The sequence below is a fragment of the Lichenostomus cassidix genome, chromosome 3 (assembly GCF_008360975.1).
Source record: "Lichenostomus cassidix isolate B80296 chromosome 3, HeHo_3.0, whole genome shotgun sequence".
Classification (NCBI taxonomy): domain Eukaryota; kingdom Metazoa; phylum Chordata; class Aves; order Passeriformes; family Meliphagidae; genus Lichenostomus; species Lichenostomus cassidix.
Window position 1 is genome coordinate 19,108,458 of NC_139483.1, and position 21,780 is coordinate 19,130,237.

The 21,780-nt window shown below is 34.8% G+C and overlaps 2 protein-coding genes across 3 annotated transcripts in view; one reads left to right on the plus strand and one right to left on the minus strand.

Moving 5' to 3' along the window:
* SPATA17 (spermatogenesis associated 17) overlaps positions 1-21,780 on the minus strand; it is an 89,165-nt gene that overhangs the window by 52,595 nt on the left and 14,790 nt on the right. For both annotated transcript variants that reach the window (XM_085054788.1, XM_085054787.1), the window contains one exon: positions 18,943-19,046. In XM_085054788.1, the coding sequence (XP_084910914.1) occupies positions 18,943-19,046 (104 nt within the window). The remainder of the gene's footprint in view (positions 1-18,942; positions 19,047-21,780) is intronic.
* The window catches only part of GPATCH2 (G-patch domain containing 2), a 137,354-nt gene continuing 133,427 nt past the window's right edge, over positions 17,854-21,780 (plus strand). Inside the window, exon 1 of the mRNA XM_085054786.1 lies at positions 17,854-17,882. Within this exon, the coding sequence (XP_084910912.1) occupies positions 17,869-17,882 (14 nt within the window). The 5' untranslated portion in view covers positions 17,854-17,868. The remainder of the gene's footprint in view (positions 17,883-21,780) is intronic.

A 21,780-nucleotide genomic window follows, 5' to 3' on the forward strand; every position in this document is an offset into this window, starting at 1 on the left:
ATCTGTAGTTTGTAGTAAAAGCCTCTCCTTGGTGTTTTGTGCGGAGCTAGCGAAGCTCCTGTTCGTGGTGTTGTGCGGAGCCTAAAAACTCCTGTTTGGAGGGGACCCATGCCCCTACTTTGTGCGGAGCTGTGAAGCTCCTGTTCGTGGTGTTGTGCGAAGCCTAAAAACTCCTGTTTGGAGGGGACCCACGCCCCTACTTTGTGTTTTTTGTGTGTGTTTGTATTTTGTTGTAAAAAGCCAAAATTGACAGGTTTCACTCCTGAAGTCACTTCTGCAACTCTTGTCTTTTAAGAAACACCCCCCACCACCCTCCCCCCCAGTCTGTGGTTTGTGTGGAAAACTAGAATTGGTTCTAACCCTGAAGCCCATTATAAAGCTGCTGCCTTGTGAAGATAGTGTTGTCCCTGTACAAGCTTAAGTATTTTTCATGCAGCTTCCTCTGTTGGGAGGCTGTAGAAAAAGTTTAGGGGAAAATTCCTATCCCAAGCAGCCAGTAGAAAGATAATGTTGTATTGTCTTTCTTTAGTTAATTTGTTACTTGCCTGTCTACCCTAGCTTAGACTTAGTGCAAGAAAAAGTGGAATAAGAAGCAATTGGTTACAAAAAATATGCTTGGTTACTAAAAAGGTGATTAGTTCTTCAAAATGTTTTAAGCAATGGCATCGCTTGTCACTAAATTTAATAATGTCCAAAAAAAAAAAAAAATCACTAAAACTAAAAAAAAAAAAATTAATGCAATTAACTTGTTCCACTCAGGCAAGTATTGCCGGAGAAGCTTGTTTCTTTTCTTTTCTAGGGATGTCAAACACTCTTGCATTGAAGATAAGGAAAACGAGTATGAGAGCAGAGAATCTGCAAACAGCAAAATCATGCCTAAATGTGATGACCTTTTCTTCATGTAAAGTCTATCGTTTAGTGTTAGCAACAAGAAGTTTTATTTCATTTTAATAATTGGCCTGGTGGGCCACATTTTCACTTTTCTTTTATAGGAACGTACCAACACATGAAATGATGCTGCATGAGAGCCAGTGAAAATTTAAAATGTCACCATAATTGCTTGCATTGTCAGTTTGTTAACATTTGTAATTTATTCGTGTTGTCATTGCAAGTAACTTGCTAGAAAATCAAATATTAGTTAAAATATTTTATATATTCTTATGTTTGATTTTTATCTAACTTATTTTGTCTTTTTACTGAAAAATAATGTGGCAAAAGTTGTTATAGATGCATAATTTGTCTCAACCAATTTAATCCTGAGAGTTGGTATAAGAATTTATACAAAATGCACTAATCATCTCGGTTCTGCCTTAGAAAAATTTAAAATTATTATAATTTGGCTAAATTTTTCAAATTTACTAAGTAGTAAATTAAAAAATCTTAACAAAACACAAACGTTATATGAAATGACGTAAATAAAATACAGAAAAGCCTTCTACCAGCTCTCAAACCAATGACTGTTAAATCTCCTGCCATATATCCTAAGAGAGTATTTTAACTCTGCCTCAAAAATTCATGAGAAAAAACTAGTTGAGATAATACAACTGAATTTGAAAAGGAATCAATTTCATTTTTTAATTACACTGATTGTAAAGCTATAATTTCTAATTTGTTTCAAAGCTAAATTACAACAGTGCTATAATCTGAATCTTAAAAAACAGAGCATAGCCCTCATATAAAGACAAGATTGCTTAACAATAATTTTGATAAAATCTTTTGTATGTTAATTTTGTATCATAAAAGTAATTTTCATGATGTATAGAATTATCCAGCGAAAAAGAAATATTACCTATAAAATTCTACCAATTATATGTAAATGTGGTTGAGAAAGAAACATACATCCCTGCTAAATCCATCCACATTTATACAAAAAAAAAAAAAATGAAAACCAGCTGTATAATTCTATAACCAATTTCCAAACATATTAAGCTAACATCTAAGAGATACAATATAAAAATACCCCTCACACCCACCACCCATTTAAAAACACTAATTCCTGGGGTCGCGGGGTGGAGGTACTGACTAATGAAAATTAAATTGATGATTACAATTAAATTTATGCTTTGAACTATTGTACCTATTAGTATAATTGCTCATGTTATTGCTTCTACTATTTCTATCTTTTCTCCCATTATCTTTTTTTTTCATCACCTCCGTAAACAACCCATAAGCTAAAGAAGATTGCTAAAAAAGAGACATTTATTACAATGTTTGAGTCACGGGGTGGCTGTCAGAGACTGAAATAGTTCATGCCTCAAACATTGATATAAAGTTTTGCTCATTATAACAAAAAGTGTATAAAGAAGCTACAATCAAAGAAGCCTCCCTGAAGATACCTGACTGAGACTTTGGACTGAGTCAAACTGCTGAGATTAGATAAAGGGAAACCTATTGTTCAATCATCTCAGGCTGAGGGAAAGGTATGCATACACAAAGACCAAAGCCACCAGCTGTGCTGAGAATCATCCCTGGCTGAGTTTGGGGTGGGGGCAGAGCACAGCTCACAGAAGCCAGGTTTACACAGACTGGCCCAGCTGTGGAACCCCCAACCCCACAGGCCACATCCACGGAACTTTCATGTGAGAGGCAGCTGAGGAGGAGTCACAATCCATCACAGACCCCCCAGAGTGCTAGGCCTGGCACCACAGGAGTGCAAGTGATGCAAGCAGAGTCTGCAGCTAGAGGCTGCCCCCTCCCCCGGGGGGACATGCCTGAACATTGCCCCTGGCCTGAGTGTATATTAACCCATGGCATTCTGTGCTTTTGGGGGGACCACCACCACCGAGAAGACCGGCTGGAGAGGATCAACGCAACATCGTTGAGATCCACGGATGGTGATATTTTCTCTTTCCCTCTTTCTGTCCCCCCCACCTCTTTTCTTACTTCTCTTTTTCTCTCTTTTCTTCTCTCTCTCTCTCATATTTTCTATCAAATAAAACTCATACTATTGACTGGCATATGGTCTCATTTGTACCTTAATTCGGGCAGAGGTATTTCTAAAGAACCTTAATAATTAGATCATAACAATGATAAAACAAAAAGAAAAAGTATTTTTCACATAACTGGATAATTCAAATATTCCTGCAAAACAGATTATTTAGAGAGGTCTACATTAATAGTCTCTGTTGTTTCAATGAGTACCAAATAAGATATTGTGAGGACATGGGTCAAATTGTGTCAACATATGCACATGGATAAGTTTGCTGATATGAATAATCCCATGGGAAAGTCATAATGCTACTGAAAATGTTTTTAAGATTGTGACTCAAGACTTACTCTTAATATTTTAATTATCATTAAATTAGTTCATCAAAATATGTGAAAGAGCAATAATTGCTTTATAACTATGAACACCATGAAATCACATTCTTAAACACAAGTTGCAATGTAGAACTTTTGTTTCATGTTATCTTTCAAGATTTTGTCAATTAAAATGAGTAAAGTATTAAGTAATTAAACATTTTATTTTAACAGTAAAAGAAAAATAGAATTAAAGGAAATACAGATCAGAAAAGATGCATAGGTATGTTTCAATCTCTGAAAATATTTTTTGTTGCAGTTTACTGTTAAAGGCTGCTAATACAATATTTCATACAAGGTTACTTATGAAGCACACTGACGTTTAAAAATCACCATGCTATGCTTTTGCAGCAGTGTAATTTTTTTCCAACATAAGATTAAATTGCAAAATAAATGAATTACTTAGAGTGGCATGGCCCCCATTTTGCCACCCTTCTCTTGAAAATTGCTTATTAATATGAAAAAAGAAGTTGGAAAATAGCCTGTTTTACTTTATGCACAGCATTCCGGGGCCTCAAAGCCTGCAGAGCCGGAGTAGCTGCACATTTTAGATTGTGTTGGCAAGCGGGGACGATGACCTTTCTGACCTGCATCTCAAGGCTATTATTAATCGCTAAGTAGCCTGGTAAAGCCAAACAAATTTGTTTCCATTGAAAGGATCTCTATCTGTGTCTGAGAATTTGTGCTGTACCAAACAAACCTCATTAACTGTGTCCATTTTTGACAAAGAACTAGGAGTTGGAGAGATTGGCGACCTTTCTTTGTCCTCAAGGTACAGATTTCAGAGTCACTATATGTAGGTACATAAGCATTTTTACTAGGAAACTCTTTGTTCTATATCCATCAATCATAAACAAATTAATAACTAGACAATTCATACAGTATCAACTTTGTTCTTTTATTTTATGCCCCTTTACCTTCAGTATCAGAGGTTTACATATTTAATACTATTCCTTTTAGATTATAGAGCCCTCTATTCAGCTTTAGTACCCCTATCTACAAATGATGAAATAACTATCAGCATATTGCTACAGGCTATTCATGTTCTTATATACTGAGGTACTCCTTCCTAACAGTGAATATGGAAGCTTTTTGATTAAGAACAGAATTGGTGATAAAAACCCACAAATAATGTCAAAAATATAGACTTGTATTCTAGAAATAATAACAGGATGCAAAATGTTTCCTATTGTCATGAACCTGAATTTACCAGATTGTTTTGAATGAATGATATCAACAATCATTACTTGCTGAAATTAAATGAAGTCTAAAATGCTTTTTGAAGTCCAATGTAATTTCTGATCTTCTTAGACAGTGCTATTATCCAAATTATCATGATCATTCCTGATTATCACATATCCTCAGCAATACTCATACCATAATCCATGTAAAAGTTTGAAATTTTTAAGCAGTTACAAATAATTTTCAACATACTTTTGCAGCCTACACATTTTGTCAGTTGTTCTAAAATATCTCTATCATCAGGCATTATACTGTTCTGTACACTTGTACAGAACTTGCAGACAATTCTCTCTCAGGGATAATAGGTCCCAAGATGATTCTCTCCTGAGAGGCAGTACAAAATAAGTGGTATGTAGAATTCCAAACATTGCTTGGCTGGAAACATAGATGTTTTAGCATAAATACAGATTTATTTTAAAGCTATTTCAATGTGGAGCTTTCATCTCTTTTACCATACTTTCAAGCATTTGAAAAGGAGCAACAAAAGCAGAGAATCTAAGTCAGTTAGATATGAATATGCTTCTTCACACATTAGCAGATCATACTAACATGTCATGCACTGTGCAGTGGTTTCACTGTTACCAAGCAGAATGATGTGTAGAAAGATAAGTAATACTAAAGACAGAAACTTAGCCTTCCAAATGGAGCAACAGTTCCACATAGGTAACACGGAAATGTGTTCACTGAGACGTTTCATGCTTGGGACCTTCTACATGTATGCCTTCCCAGAGAAAATAAATTCAAATTCTATTAAAGTCAATTGGAAATCAGTAGAAATTAAATGATTTTTGGATTAAATCCATTCACTTCCTGCCAGCCTTCTCTTTGTTCACAAGTATGATGGGTTCATTGAGCAATCTTATCTTGGGGTACATGGGTATCATCTCTGTGACACTATGAAAACTAGCTATGACATGACACTCCCTGGATTCTGGACCAAATTTGCTTCAGGATGAACCTTTCCCAGTTCAGTGTGACGTGGAAGAAGGCAAATTGTTTGGCCTGCATTTTTAAAGCTTCAATAAATTGTGTAGGAGAAAAAAAGTTCTGCAAATGCAAAGCATGTTTTAGGTTATTTGATAATCTCCTTCTATTTTTGTAAATGATCTGTCTGTTGCTTGGTTCATAGCTGGAAAAATACTGCTTATTAAAATGTTATAACTTTAAAGTTGGGTAATTATTTTAGCACATAATCTTTTCCTTATCTTAAAACTTATCTCAGTATATTAGCAGCATCTATTGCATCTTCCTGCAAACCTGGCTTCCCATATAAGCTTAGTCTAATCAGACTTTCTCCCACACAGATTTTTATGGAATACCTTTGTAGAGGAAATATGTGGATGTTTTAATAAATGTAGTGTCTTATCATGATTTGTAAGTTATTAAACAAATCAGAAGAATATCAGTGTTTACCAGTGCAAGTTTAGGATGCATTTTTTTTACTAAAAACATGAATACGCTGGCTAACACAAAGTATGTTGTCCTTATTGTAGGGAACGTTTCATGTAATTGAAAATAGGCATAGGATTATCAACATATGTGCTCAAAACACACAATTAAAAATGATTTTGTGTGACAAATCTGTTAAGTAGATACTGAATTGTTAATGATAAAGTTATTTGCTCTATATAGTTCAAAAATAAAAAAATTCCATCTGACAAGGTAACTTATTGTTATTCTGGTAATTCATTATGCAGTAGGCAATGGTGTTGGCTCCTGCTATGAGATGCAAATTCAGTTGACAGTGCTCCTGCTGTCTGTATAAAGGTTAAAAATACACATATAATATTGTTCCTGGCACTTTTGGAAAGGTCTTCAAGTGATGATTTCAGAAATATACAGATTTTAATAATTCTGCATAGAACTGCATCATTTTACAAATTCACACTGACCTACATTTATTAACTTTATCAAACTATTGCATTCTGTTCACATTTTCGCTGGCATTCTGTGGTCTTTTGGCCAAATAATATTACAAAATTTTTATATTAACTAAAGTAAAAGGCATCCAATAAAAACCAATAATTAGTATAGTTGCCTAGAGTATCCAAAAAAAGTATTAAGTTATTGTGATTTTAAATACTCCAGACACAAATCTTAAAATTCTTGTAACAGAGGCAGGAGGCAACCTTAGTTTACGAGGAGGTAACCTAAATCTATTTAATCTTCCTGACTATATATCATTCTCCCTGCTCAAATACAGAATATGGAAGTTAAAATAAAGTTAGCAAGAAAATAATTTTGGTATACCACTGCATGCCACTTCATTTTACATCACATTGGTGTAGGTGAGAATTGAATATGACCTGCCATGATAATATCATTTGACTTAATCGATTAAATTTGGGAAAACAATGAAATATATCTATAGACTAGCCTAGGATGTAAAAATAGTTTAGAGAACTCTGTACTTTGAAGGCAAAGTTTTAACAGAACATGCCTATTACATACTTAAGTTACCATTAGACAGCTTGGTCATCCTCAAATTTTTCTGATTTTTTTAATTAACCTGTTCAGATTTACTAAGCAAAACAAGGCACTCTGTAACTCTCTTCTCCTGTCTCCCTTGATGTATAGTTCTGCATGTATCCTGACAGAATTCCTTGACCAAAATATTTGACCTTAAGTAGTAGTTAAATAGGTGCTCAAAGTAGCAGTCAGTTATCAGTAATACAAGGTATCTTACTGCCAATGAGATCTACCACAAATAGATGTCCAAAATTCTTACTAATTTTAAATGTGAATGTTTACATCAATCCATTCAACAAATTAGTCATGACACTCTCTTCAAGATCTGGAGGAATATTATTGCTCTGCATTGAATGTCATTGCAGTGCAGTGAACAGGAAATATGACTCCTTAAGATGAAAAAATTTAAAAGAAATAAAGCCAATGAGCAGGCATGTGAAAACACCCTGTATCTCCTATTATTATTATTAATTTTACAGAAAGAAAGTATTAACACCTAAAAATCCCATTATAATTTGTACATAGTAGCACATACTGTGTCCATCTTCCCTTAATCACAGTGCACAGTGCCAATGGAATTAAGTGCCACACCAGTTCCACTGTCAAGGTCCACAAGGTGATCAATACACCACGCAGGAAATGTGATGAACATAGTGGTGAAGGGCACACAGTGAATGAATACCTTGTGCAGATCAGATCAGGGCACAGCATGTACCAGACGATAGGGAAGAACAGACTGATGCATCCTTCTTATCCTTCCAATTTCCACTGCTGCACAGTTACTCAAGAGAGTGCAACAGCCTTGCAAGCTACTGATTGCAGAGACAGCTTAGAACTAAAACCAGAATATTTTCCTAATCCATTATGCAGAATCTTCTAATTAAGATTTCAATAACAACTCATACAGAATTTTTCCTCACATACACTAAAACCCCAAATTTTTGTCATATATAGTCTCTTAAGATTATTCTATTTTCTTGAAATATGCAAACATTGGTCCAATTGTTTGTCCCTTGTGTGTATATATCCTTAAGGCAAATTTACTTTATCCTCATTGGCAGCACAAAATGCTGTGAAGTTAAAAATAATTTTTGTAAAAGGTCCAATCTAAACAATGACTTTTAGGCTTAATTATTTTGATTTAATTAAACTGTAAACCTCACCCATTATGGATATGGCATAAGAGTACTTCAACATCTAAGCTTCTGTTGGCAGAGGAACCAGATCCAAGTATACTGGTTCACCTCTATTTATTGCTCAGGTCCATACTAAAAAACCTAACAACAGAAAAAATGTTTTTACTCAATGTCTGTTTGCTATCAACTCCTTCATGAAGAATCTCCCTGATTGATTAGCTTAAATAGTGAAATTAGTATTTGATGATTAGCTTAAACAGTGAAATTAGTATTTGAGGATAACAAAGGCGATCTGGCCCAGAATGGATAACAAAGCCCCAACACAATTTATTCTGACAGCAGTTTAGCAGCAGTGGTCATTTTTAGCACAGTGTCAGTGCTAAGCTGCTAAGAGAGCAGTCGTGTTCCTAATTTTTCCTGCAACATATAAAAGAGGATGTCTAAGCACAGCCAAATACCACTGGAAGTTTTCTAGTGAATGTCATGTGAAAGTATCTGTTATCTTTTGGCACTGCAATTCCCAGAAGACTATATATGCTACCATCTGCACAGTAATAACTAGAGGAAAGCTCACTGCTATGTTTTGCTACAGTTAAGCTGTTCCCAGTACTAGAATGAACTCATTTAAGCTAACTGTTATCTCTCTGCTGCAGTGCAGTACAATGTAGACATATCTGTACTTCTTTTACTTTAATATATGGTACTTGGCAACATTTACAATATTCAACATTATGTGATTTAGAAAGCAAACATGATGTTCCAGCTTCTAAAGGTCATCAGCTAAGTTGATTTTCCTTCTCAGAGTATTATGAAACAATTTGACTGAGGTCTACTCACTAACTCACATCTTTCACTTCCTTTCACATAAAAGTCTGCATACATTTGTAAACAGAATGGTACACTCTGTCCACATTAAACAGATTTTACAACAGCAAGGCAGGGAGAGCTTTTATGTAATGACCTATTACATACAGCAGAGCAGCAATGCCAAGTCTCACAACTTCATACTGATTTTCATGGTACCTCATGGTTTTCTAATTTCATATTCATAGAATGGTGTTACCACTTGAACATCTATGACATCATTTTTATTGAAGCACAAAACATTATGAAAGACATAGCAAATGACTATTTTTTTATTACATAGCAATTTTAATTATTTTGGGAGAGATCTGACACGTATTTTTAATACAGCAGTGCTATTTGTAAGTATGTGATTTCACAGCAGTGGCTCATTTCCCAACTAAAAATATCAACTAGATCCCAATTTTCAGAAGTGTTAGGAAATCATCTCTCTTACTGTCTTGAAAACTTTGAAGTAATCAACACCAGAAAAATAAATCAGGCACTTTCAGTATGTCATGCAAGAAATTACACTCAGAATTAAAACCTGTTCTCTGAAATTTTGGTTCTACATAATAAAAGAGACTACACTTAATTATAGATTTAGACATCCAATTATACATGCCTAAAGAGTTCATCCAGCAAATATATTCTATTGTCTATATCTAAGCACATAATCTTCTGGTCAGAGTACTAAATCCTTTCCCGAGGGTCCAAGCACAATGGTATAGGTGGTTGTGAGGCCTCTCACCACCAACTACAAGCAGGCAAATGATTGCTGCACTATTTTGGGTGTCATGCAAGGTGGAAGACAAATCAGTTTGTTAGATGAGGCTGTAAACATTTAGAAATCAGTTAGTTAATTGGACAAGAAACGAACAGCCTACTTGGAGAAGAGAGGTGGAAAATGTTGCTTTCTTAAAACACTTTGTTGCTTGATTTGGTTTGCAGGTAGCAGGAACTGTGAAGTTCAAGGTAAAACATTGGGATTTAGCTTCACTGTCAAGGATAAACCACATAATGGACTCCTGCAATTACCCCTACAAGGTGAAGAGTCTGAGGAATTTGAAAGGGATATAATAATAAGTAAAAGTTTCTCATAGTTTAAAAACAGTCATGCTCACAATATGAAGAATTATGGTTTTTAAAGGAGGTATTTCAAGTAGGATTCATAGATACCAAGAAGCTCTTTCATGTGATAGAAAAGTATACAAATGAATGTATAAACTGACAATACAACAGAAGGAAATATAGATTTTTTTAAATTTTCTAGTCATCATAACTGTGCTGAGTTCAGATGCTGATGGTATTTTAAAGGACATTTGAAAATCAATCCAAAGTGGTCACAAAAATTATTTTAAGCAGAGACATGTTTTGATGATGTCCACTGGTTATGCCTAGCACAGAGTTTTCAGTCTAGTAAAGCTGAATATAACACGAAGCAACGGTTCAAAGATAAAATGAAACTGTTTCAGAGGGGAAATATGGGACATACTTTGAACACCAAAGGTAATTAACTCCTGGATTAGAATAAAAAAAGAGTATTTACTATCTTTTGATGGTATTAAATTGAGACTAGATTGTTCAGTGAAAGCTTAATGGGCTTTTTATAGATATTGCTATAAATTTGTTATTGATAGACATCATATTGATGATAGATCTGAAGTCAGACTAGAACATTTTTTTCATTATTACTAGAAGAAAACGCCACTTTTTTGTAATTACTCACTACTGTTCTAGACTGCAGAAACCGAAGACCAATAGTTTTCCTGTTTTCTACTCTGAGTGAGTACTTCAGAGATTTAACTCTCCTTAGATAACAGAAAAGTCTATTTATAATGATTTCAATAATCAAAAACAATTAACTAACACAATTTTTTGATCCATTTTTTTTCCATTTTGGACATTTTTCCTTTAAAACAAAACAAAAATGTGCTCATGAGACATTGTGTACTGCTTTTCATCCCAAGCTATTTTATTATACCTCATGTGACATTATAGGATATACCAATTTAAGCAAAGGACTTTAATTTTCCACTGTAAAAATATCTAAAATTCCAAAGAAAGGTAAATAAGCCTTCATGTCCTCAGACAAAAATTAAAACACAGACTTGGGAAAATGCAATGCAAAGTCACCACCCTTCTAATAACAAAAACAACTGTGATGTGGCTCATTTTAAAGGTCTTCACCACTGTCATTTGTATTTCTCTGACATCAATGGGAAATGATAAAGGGAGCCTAATCTCAAATGCCTTTCACTGGGTAGAGCAGTGCCAAAGAATACTATTTTGTTTGGCCTTCCTTAACATTCTGCTATCTCTGAGCATTTTGCTGAATTGTGAGGAATGCCTCTTATTTGATAAGGAGTTATGAAGTATGGGAACAGTAACTGGCAACTTCCTAGTGGCATTCAGACAGAGTATCTTACATTATGATTAAAACAAAATAGTGATGTTAGATCAAATAGACTGTTGTGTGCCAGCTATGAAAAACTACATTCATGTCTTTTGATTATTTTTTTTCTTTATACATCTCAAAAATACCTTACATTATAGCATGTTCTGGAAAATTCATATGTGTAAATTAAGTACTCACTGATGTACCTGCTGATATGCTCACATATGAGCTGGAATACTTGGGTAGTGTAGAGCAAATTTAGTTACACGATTGTATAAAAATTGCTTCTACAAATAAAAGATATATCTAATTTTCTTATGTAACACATAAATGAATGCATTTAAATTTTATGCTTCATTATTAAGCTGAAAATTGTACAACAAAAAGAACCATCACCTTATTTTAATAACAATAGAATTGCTTTAAGTCAGTTGAGCAAATGGCACATAAAATTTGTCACACTTCTAATGACCTAAACAGCTGAAGTGACTATGGCACATGAAAAATATTTATATACTTCTTCAGGAGTCTTTAGTCTTCAAGTGGTAGAGCCCTTGCCTGATAACCTCATATAGCCTGTATATAGATGGCCTGTCATGTCTCTACAATTAGATAAACCAGAACTGCTATAATGTAATCAGTTACAACCTGAAAATTATATTTTGAAAATCAAGTTTATTAATATGTAATCTTTAGGTAATCATATTTATCCTCCTAATTTACACAATATTTATGATAGTCTACATGTCCTTGAAATAGGGAACAGGGACACTACACTATGAAAAAGTGGTCTAGCTGCTGGAGTTCATAAATTTTGTTCAGCTTTGGATGAGTTCAAAGAATTGCCATGTAAGAAAAGCCTTACAGAGGGAATTTATCTGATTATGGCAGTAATAATTACCCAGCTGTTTATTGCAGATAGAGAAATAATTCATGTAGGCAATAGGCCGTGGTGGCAATGACACTCCGCATTTAGTAAATATGCAAACTGTTCACTTCTAATTAACCAAGCTAGAGGATGCCCTTATTAAATGTATAAACTAAAAGTGCCTTCCTGACAAGTGATGAATTGTTACATTGCACAAACTCTTGCCACAGAATTACTGGAGTGAACTTGGGGCTTAACTTCATTAAGAGATCTTGTGGGATAGTTAAATGAGGATGGACAGCATAACAAGACCTACCTGACAGTCAATGATATGTTAGAGCTTAATGAAAATGTACCTCTTCCCCTTTTCTACTTATTTTACAGTGAAGATCCTACTTCAGACAAAAAAGAAGACTGTGAAGTCTGTCTATATGAGACAGTTTAAAACACTAAGATTAGCCAGTCTTTGTCCACAAAAAATGTTTTATGAGCTGTCAGCAATTCTAACAGACCTATTACAAAATAAAAAATCTATCCAGCCACTACAGTGCCTTCAAAGCTCACAGGTAAAGAACTATTGTTATTCTACAATACTGTGTTGCCACACCTGTTTTATTCTACCTTCATCAAAACTCATCATCTACACCAGAGACTTGGTCCAATGTAGATGGTCCAATGATTGTATACAAGGATCTCAGATTTCTTTCTACGCATTTAGATAAAAAATCTAAAAAATTTTAAAAATTATAAAAAATTTTGCTTTGGATACAAGTGAAATAAAGCATAGCGTTTAACCTGTTGTTCCTAAAAGTGTGTTTAGAGCTCTATAAAAATACATGAGAAAATTTGCTTTCATATTGTTGAAGAATTCAGTCTAAGCATCTACTTATGTTACTTACAGTATTCATGTTTATCCACAAAACTTCAACTATTTACACAGAACTAGCTAAAAACATGGTAAGATTGCTTCCACACCTTGCTTAAGAGAGACGTGGACAGAAAAAGCCTCATGAGGCATGTGTAGCTGAATCTGTGTAGGAAATTCAGTTTACAATGTAAACATAATGGTTCCTACCTTGATCTCACTTAACCTCACATGTGCTTTCTGTGGAGTTAAAAGAGGCCATTGATTGCTCTATAACTTTAGACGCTTCATTTCAGTTTCATGATCGACCCCAAAAGCTCATTTTTTAGACCTTACCTATCCTAACAGCATCAGGTTTGTGGCTGTGGATGTACTCTGGAATCCTCAGTGGATTTCAGTTTTAAGATTCCTACAAAATCTAGCAGTTGTGCCTAAAATCCTCTGGAAAAGGAATTGATATCCCAAAATTAGTATTTAAATAAAAGAGAGCATACTTGGCCCATGTCTCTATTTCTGTAGCTCACAGAGAAAGCTGACAGGATAAGCTTAGATTCAGAAAATTCAAATTACAGGTAAGTAAGTTAAAAAGGATCGTGTATTTCCTCTACATATCTTTGAAGACAAGTAAAAAAAGATGAGTTGAAGATAAAGTAGTTAATTAAACATCAAGTAAAAGACAACATTACAAAAACGAGGGTTTTGTTGTTGTAAGAATTCCAAGGAGCTGTCTGAAAGGCTTTGGCACTAATTGAAAATAGACTACAGAATCAATTGCTTCTGCAGTCAATGATGAGGAACATTTTAATTGAATTATAAGACAATATATACATTCTCCAAAATACTTTGACACTGGAGAAAATGGCCAGCACCTGGACTTATCTGTATCAGAAAGGAACAGACAGGTGGAGGCTAAGCAAGTTCTCCTCATATTACTATGACAGGAGATGATTTATTTCAAGCCCACTCCATGGAAAATAGCTATACCTCAAAAGTTTTAAGAAGCTAAGTACTTACCATGTTAAAAGAAAATAGACTTCAGTAAAGGTCTAGTAATCAAGAGTAAGATAGATAATCTCACTTTTTTCCATACTGCATTCTACGCATATTTACAGAATAGCTAAAAAATAAGTTAGATCACCAGCAACATGTAAGTACTATATTTCCCTCTTTTTTAAGATTATAAAAAAATCAAGCTGCAGAAATGATTTGTGAATATACATATTGCCAAGGAAGTGATTTTTATCACTTTGTATTATCTATTTCCCTGGCATGCCTTGAAGACCTAGAAGTTTTAGTGATGGCTGTGAAATTAAACCTGCTGATAGAACAGCTAGTCAAACTTGGATCCAAGTCACACTCTCCAGGGCCACTCACTACTAATGCCAACAATGGAAAGAAAAATTTGGTGTGATCCTCTCAGTGTGTGAAATTCCTGATTTATAAACTTGACAATGTTTACATAGACTATGATGCTTATTAAAGGTAGACTCAGGTCTTAGTTTGTGACCTTTAAGTCAGTGTTTACGCAGTAGCCAAGAGAGCTGAACCACCTGCCTAAATTACATGAGAACCCCAATGCCAGTACTTTGCCACTGCTTTGTTAGTTTTCTGATACTGCTATCTTTACCCAGTTCTGTGCCCAGGGAAAAAATTAAATGGTGCCATTCATCAGTAAATGGAGGACTACATCCCAAAATCTTATCTCTACTTGCAAACCTGACATATAGCAAAGTTGCTTTACTGTAGTTTAAAGGCCACTGTGTAGATAACCTTAGGAACAGAACTGCAAGTTAATCACACAGTTGGGCAACTGACATCATCCATAAATTCTTCTGATATAATGGCACCAGCATGCTAATTTATGTGAAGTGATGTCCATTTGCTTATCATGGACTGGAAACTGTTTCACATAAAACAAAATTCTAATGCATCATATGGAGTTATAGCCTATGCTAATTGCTTTTGGCATATTTCCCCTTGTAACCATTTAGCCAGCTCTTAGAGATGGTTAATGCAGCTTTAAGAATGTTTCAAAACAAACTATTTTCCCTTAAGATTAAATACACTAACTGCATTGATAAGTAATGAAATTTACTTTCATGCATATATTTATAAATTAAACCACCCAGTGAATCCATATTCAGATAGAATACAGTAGATATTGGCACTTAAATAAAAATGGATGCTATAGATGAGAACTTATTACTAAAATCTAAATAACTAAATTTAGTAAAATAAATATTTAAGAAAAAGTTTCTTGCTTGGTTCATTAAGAATTTCCTATACATTTTAGAAAGAAAAGAACTCACAACTAATGAACCCATTTCATCACTACACAGGCTAAACAGTCCAAATATTAAGAAAAATCTGAGTAGGTCCTTATGTTGACAGAGTTTAGGGTTCAAATTTGTTCTTTTCCATCTCTCAAGGGATTCTTTCAAGCACTTCTGAACCTAACTTCCAGGGACTCTGCTGGGGACACCAGCAGCCATCAGACCTAGAGGTTCTGTAGCAGTAGGAAGAGGAAGGCTGGATGAATTTAGCCAGTCTGGGAGCTAAAGCCAAGTTATCTTCAGTTTGTACAAAGACAGTGCCTTTAGTCTGTTAAGTCGAACAGTGCCATAACCAGCCTGTTAAGTGAGTGGAAACTCACACATAATATGACTATTATTATTTAATTATATTTTAGGTCAACTTCTGTTAAATCAATTTCTGTTAAACTTAATTACATCCCTCTATGGCTTTAAACTGGGGCAGCTTCTATTAAGTTTACTTTCTCCTGGGGTTTTCACAGTAAAGACAAATGATAAAGGTCTGGCTACTAAATGAGGGCAGCTATTAAATAAGGACGGCTTGTATTAAAGCTGAATGGTAAAGATATGGCTACTGGTTGAGAAAACCACTTAGAACAACAAGTGTCCTTTATTAAAATAAAAAAAATGTGAAAGAAGAATGAGAAGAAAACAAACTTTGGTCAATAAGTCTTATAAGATACTCTTATAAGAAACTTAACAGAATGCCCAAAGTTTTATGACAACTTCCTCTGAAGCTTCTCTTAGAAATGAGAGAGGGATGGCTTGATACAGGCTCCTCCTTAATGAAAGAGAAGAAAATTAAGCACAAACTCTGGTTCTGATGTCAAAGAGATAGAACGACTTGCAATGTGATTTTAGATGAGTGTTGACAAATAAAAATTCTGTCAATGTTAGATGTAGAATAGATAAGACTGAGAACCATACAGTGTAGCTCAGTTTAGCGTTCCCTCACAATTCTAGAAAGAATACAGCTTAAAAATTCTTTTGAAATTAATATCTTTTGCTTTTTTCATGGATGAGGCAGGGGACAGTTTCATGTACTCACATGCATTATTTCATGTACTATGTTGTGTTGTCTTACGTTGTTCTAGAGACGTGAAACACTCAAAAGCACTCCAATCTGAGTGAAGAAGTGTATCACTATCTCTGTCCACCAACATGTAAATTTCCATAATGCTGATATTGGAAAAAAACCCAGCCATTTCATAAATGCACTCCTTCTATTTCTGAAAATTCCTTGTGTTTTTTACAGTGCAGAGTTGCAATAATCTTTTTATGCACAAATGTTTATGAGCAACAAGGTTATGCTTGTCCAGAGCTGACGTGATGGCTGATGAAAATAAGAGGAGAATCTTTCCTCCACCTGGCTCAATATTCCACATAAGAAACACAGTGGGCCACCTTGGGGCCGAAGTAGTTGGCAGCAACTTAGTCCAATGACAGGAAAAATCTGTTTGGCTTAGGGCCTACACCTAATCTTCACTAAACATCTGTTAGATTTCATAAGAAGAATGTTGAAGGTGATATACATATTAGTTTTCAAATGTACCCCAGTAAAGGGATTACTGCAGTGATTCTTGATTCCACTTGGGAACTGATGCATTTTAAAAACTGAAACAATAAGATGAATTCGCCCAAATTAGCTCAAAATTTCATTTTAAACTTTTTTAAACTGAAAAGATGGATTTTTTTTTTTCACCTGAAAGATAAGTATTTCTGTGGACTCTGGAAGATAGAACTCAAATTAGCAAAATATCAATATATCCATTGCCAGGTAAGAGCTCACACAGACCAACTTTGATACATTTTGATGTACCTGAAGTCGGACTGCTCATCATACCTGTTTAAAACCACAGAAGTATTTCTTGGTTAAAATACCTACACAGTGCATAGGTTTTATGGTTTTTAATGACCTAAAATAAATACTAGAGAATTTGAACAACATGTCAAAGTACTGCAAACCAAATATTTTTGTAGTCTTCCAAAGTTAGGTATACCCAGCAGAGACCTATTGTGGGTGTGGGGAAACAAAATTCTCCAACCAATCCATGTTCATAGGTGTAGCAGGAATACCACTTGCTGTCTTGTTTTGCTGACACACATCAAAGGTCAATCTAACTAACAAGTCCTGAGCCATGTTCCAGGTTTAGGCAGGGAATGGAGAAGAGTGATATAACAATTACAAACAGAGAAGCAGGTTATGCCTCTGCAGTTCATCCAGTTATATGGATTTTAAACCAGAGAAGTTAAGGCTTCACTTGTTTTCCAAGATTTGGTCTAGTCTTCCTGGGATTCTACCTTTTCAAGAAGAGAGCATATTTCCAGGATTTCAGATCAAGACACAGTTGAAGATATTACACAATTTTTAAGTCTGGTTTTGCTGAGTTGGGACTTCTTTTCTTTCTGCACTGAATCCACTTAAATGAACAATAATGAGAGATCAGAGGTAGGTGACTATCAGTATGATTCATTATAGGCAACAATGTAATGCACAAGAAAAAATGTTATGACAAAGAGGATGTAGCATCAGCTGTACTTTGGAAGAATATCATTAATAACCAGCACACAAAGGTAGAGAATCCTGGGTTTTTCATATATAACTTGCATATGTTGCTTTATGTAACAGTCTTTGCCATGTGATTTAGACAAGATTTCCAGAAATATCAGTTTACTAGACTCCCTTACATTTCTATGCTTGAGAAAGCACAGATTTGTCTCAGACATTCTGAACTGCAAACACTGCATGAATTTTGTCCAACAGCTTTCATTTCCAGTGAGAGAGTAATGATCATGGTCTCCCAGAATTTTGCTTGTTTCCACTGTTATCTGACTAATGGTCATGGATCAGGATATCAAATCCACTAGAGGGACATAACTACCTCTGTTTTAGAGAAATAGGGAAAGACAATGCATGAATAGGAGAAATAGAGTAAGAACATACAGCAACAACAGTTCCAGCCAGAAATGTGACAGGCTATTGGTTCTCTTCTTTAACTATGAAAAGAATCTGCTTCACTGTATCCATGCCAGTATCTTTCCCGATTAATATTCATAGTACGGCTCATGCAAGTAACTTAAATCCAAATCTGCCCTTGCATTCATTGTCAATAATCCATATTCAAAACAATTATGAAAAGAAATTTTTGGTTAGCTTGTGTATACTGGGAAAAAAAATCTAGTTCAACAAACCCTATTTAGGGCATAATAATCTATGAGTTCTGAGCACAGGGGAAGAGCCAAATCCATTTTTATTAAACTGGTACAAACCCACAGTACACCTAATTAATTCAAAGAAATTATTCTGAATTCATAACAGTGTAAATGAGAACAGAATGTGATGCAACATGAATAGGCGTAGGATAAAGAGAATGATGATTGATAGATAGATATATTTGATAATGGAGGGGAACATACACTCAAAGAAATAGTTTAATTAGTGCCACAAACTTTTTACAAATGAAAGAAGAGGAAATGAATGCTCTACCACACGGAGCTTTTATCTTTACCTGACAAACGCGTTTTGCACAGAAAGGGCGTTCAGGTATTTCTTCAGTGCATAAAAACTATGGATATATTTCCGAACATAATAGCCTCGCCATGTTTTCTGGATCTGGAGGAAATAAATATTTGCTTAGTATATTTCAAATCAAAAGTTTGCATGCATATCAAATAAATGTAGTATATTCCAAGTATATATTTCCTTAAAAGTGATACCAAGTAGTAGCACCAATAAGTTTCAATGAAGAAAATTAGGGTAGGATGTAACATGTAGCTAAATGGCAATACGAATGTACTATTAAATGCCAGCATTAAAAAAATTTTTAAACACTGTTTCTATTGGGGTGTGACAATGAAAATAAGTGTCTTCTACTTACAATAGTGGCACTTACAATAGTGGCATTGCTCTATATAAGAACAGTAAAAGAAGCAGACAACAGAAGTAGTGTCTTTTCTCAGGTACAACACACACTCCCTACTGAGTCACCACCTCACCAACATCTCCTGCTACACTTTCCCCTTTGTGCTCTGCACGTATTGTAAACTGAATAAAAGCCTTCCAAGTAACTCAATTAATCAGACTTTCTGGAAACTTCAATTACAAATTGCAGTTTTTTCATCTCCAGTGTAAAATGAGTCATGTCTATTTGTTTCATATTAATCTTCTCACAAAATACTATTTTCCTGCATAACAGAGAAAACTTAATCTGGAAAAGGAAGCCTCTTTATCTGTAGCTAGTTAAAAAGTTGTATTATGAATAGAAATTAGCATCCTCCACCAGAAAGGATTAATATTTTGGTGCATTTTGAAAAGCATCAGTTGGAAAAAAATTGATTTCAACAAAAGCATTTAAACCTTTTCTGATACTCAAAAATTCTAATCATGATGTGTCTGAAATCATTCCCTGTTTACCAGCTATCTGTTTTGTGGCATGGGAAAGCAAGCATTAAGAATGGCAGTGGAGTCACCATCCCCAAAGGATCTCAAGAAACAAATGAACACGGTGCTTAGTGCCATGGTCTAGGTGACAAGATGGTGATCAGTCAAAGGCTGGGCTCAATGACTTTGGAGGCCTTTTACAGACTAAATGATTCTATAATTCTGTGATTCTGTAATTAGGTAAAAAGCCAGCAGGACTGCAATTTGATAAGTTATATTTATCCTTATGCAATGACATGTATAGGTGGAAGATGTAACTTTATTCAGTCATGCTGAGGGCTGCTCTTGCTCCTGATTTTCTTTGCCATAAGAGGTCAGTGTACTCTAGATCTCTACATTGGAAAAACAGAATAACCATCTTTTCCTCTATTCTCAGTGTCTAATTCCTTTATTTTTAAATTCTTCCACCCCTGACCTTATTAATTTTCCTACAAAATATTCTTTACTTCCTTCTTTGCATTTTGTCTCCTTTTTTCTCAATATTTTCTAAGTTAATCCCCCAGTTTCTATCTTCTAGTCTGCAGTACCTTCATTTGTTCCAACATCCATCTCTTTAACCTTTATAGTTTTGAAATCTTAAAAGACATAACAGCTGAAAGGCAGAATCTGCATTTTAAAAGCAGGAAATTAGAGGTTTTACTATCCAGAAGCATCTCCAAATGGGAAGCTACTCCCCTTCACTAAATGCACAGAAGAGAAAAATGTTGCAATGTACTAAGAGCTCTCCTTTTCCTGTGGGTCCCCAGTAATGAGACTTTTCAAGAACTTATATTCTTCACTGTATCCATCGGGAACTTTTTTTCCTTCTACATCAACCTTTCTCTTTCTAGAACCAAGGGATAACTTGTTAAATGGAGTGAAATCCATGCGGCTGTGGTATGGTGGGTTTCTTCCTTAGCTTATCCCTTTCTAAATAAGCACTTTTTTTAAAAGGGAGGGGAAAGAGTGTCATGTTTTTGTGTTTGATTCAGGAAGGCAAAGAAAAAAAAGCTGAACATTGCTCGCATTATCAATAACCTTTGCATTCAGTAACTACAGAATCTTTATCATCAAGTCTTGGGAGTGCTCTTCAGTAACAGGCAAAATTCTCTCTACTCCTACCAGTTCCAGTGCAGTCCAACACTATACCACTGTGACAACTGACAGAAGTTACTGTAATTTTTCCACCTTCAGACTTTTACTGGAGCCATCTAAAAGGAGATCAACGAAAGCAGGGCTGAATATTTTCTTGCTTTAGCACCATTTTGCAATCACAAACCCCAAAACACTACTCTTCAAAGTAAAAACTAACATTTGCCCTCAACTGATGGCACCTTGGAGTACAGTTATGATTGTCTTTTTCTGTGAGATTTAACAAAATAATCAGAATCACAGAAAAGCTTTCAGTAAGTCTTCAAGATATGTGTTAGTTATTAAGAGGATATTAACTTCCAGTGTTAATATATTCTCCTATTTCCCCTCTGTGCATCAGCATGTATTTTCCTCCCTTCCCAAATAAGATTCAAAACTAATTTCAAAAGTTGTTATTTTCTTTTACCTGTGTGTTATTATTTATTTGGGGGTTTGTTTGTTTGGTTTTTTGGTGGTCGTTTTTTTTTTCTTTCTTTGTTTTTATGAATGAATGAATGTAAGGGGTTTGAACCTCTAGATATTATATATGTTATAATATGAACAAATAATAGTTCTGGGAACAAGAAAGGTTCTAAACATGCTGCTTTGCACTAGGTGATAGGAAATTTCATATTCTTTGCAACACTACTTTCTCATACACAAGCTTATTGGGTTAAAAAGGAATAGAGAAAGAGCAAAGAATGAGTATGCCTTCAGAGATCTGGGATTAAGCAAAATCCTTTGCATGTGAATAAGGATCTTAGCTATGTTTTTCTGTTTGGCTTCAAAATTTCTC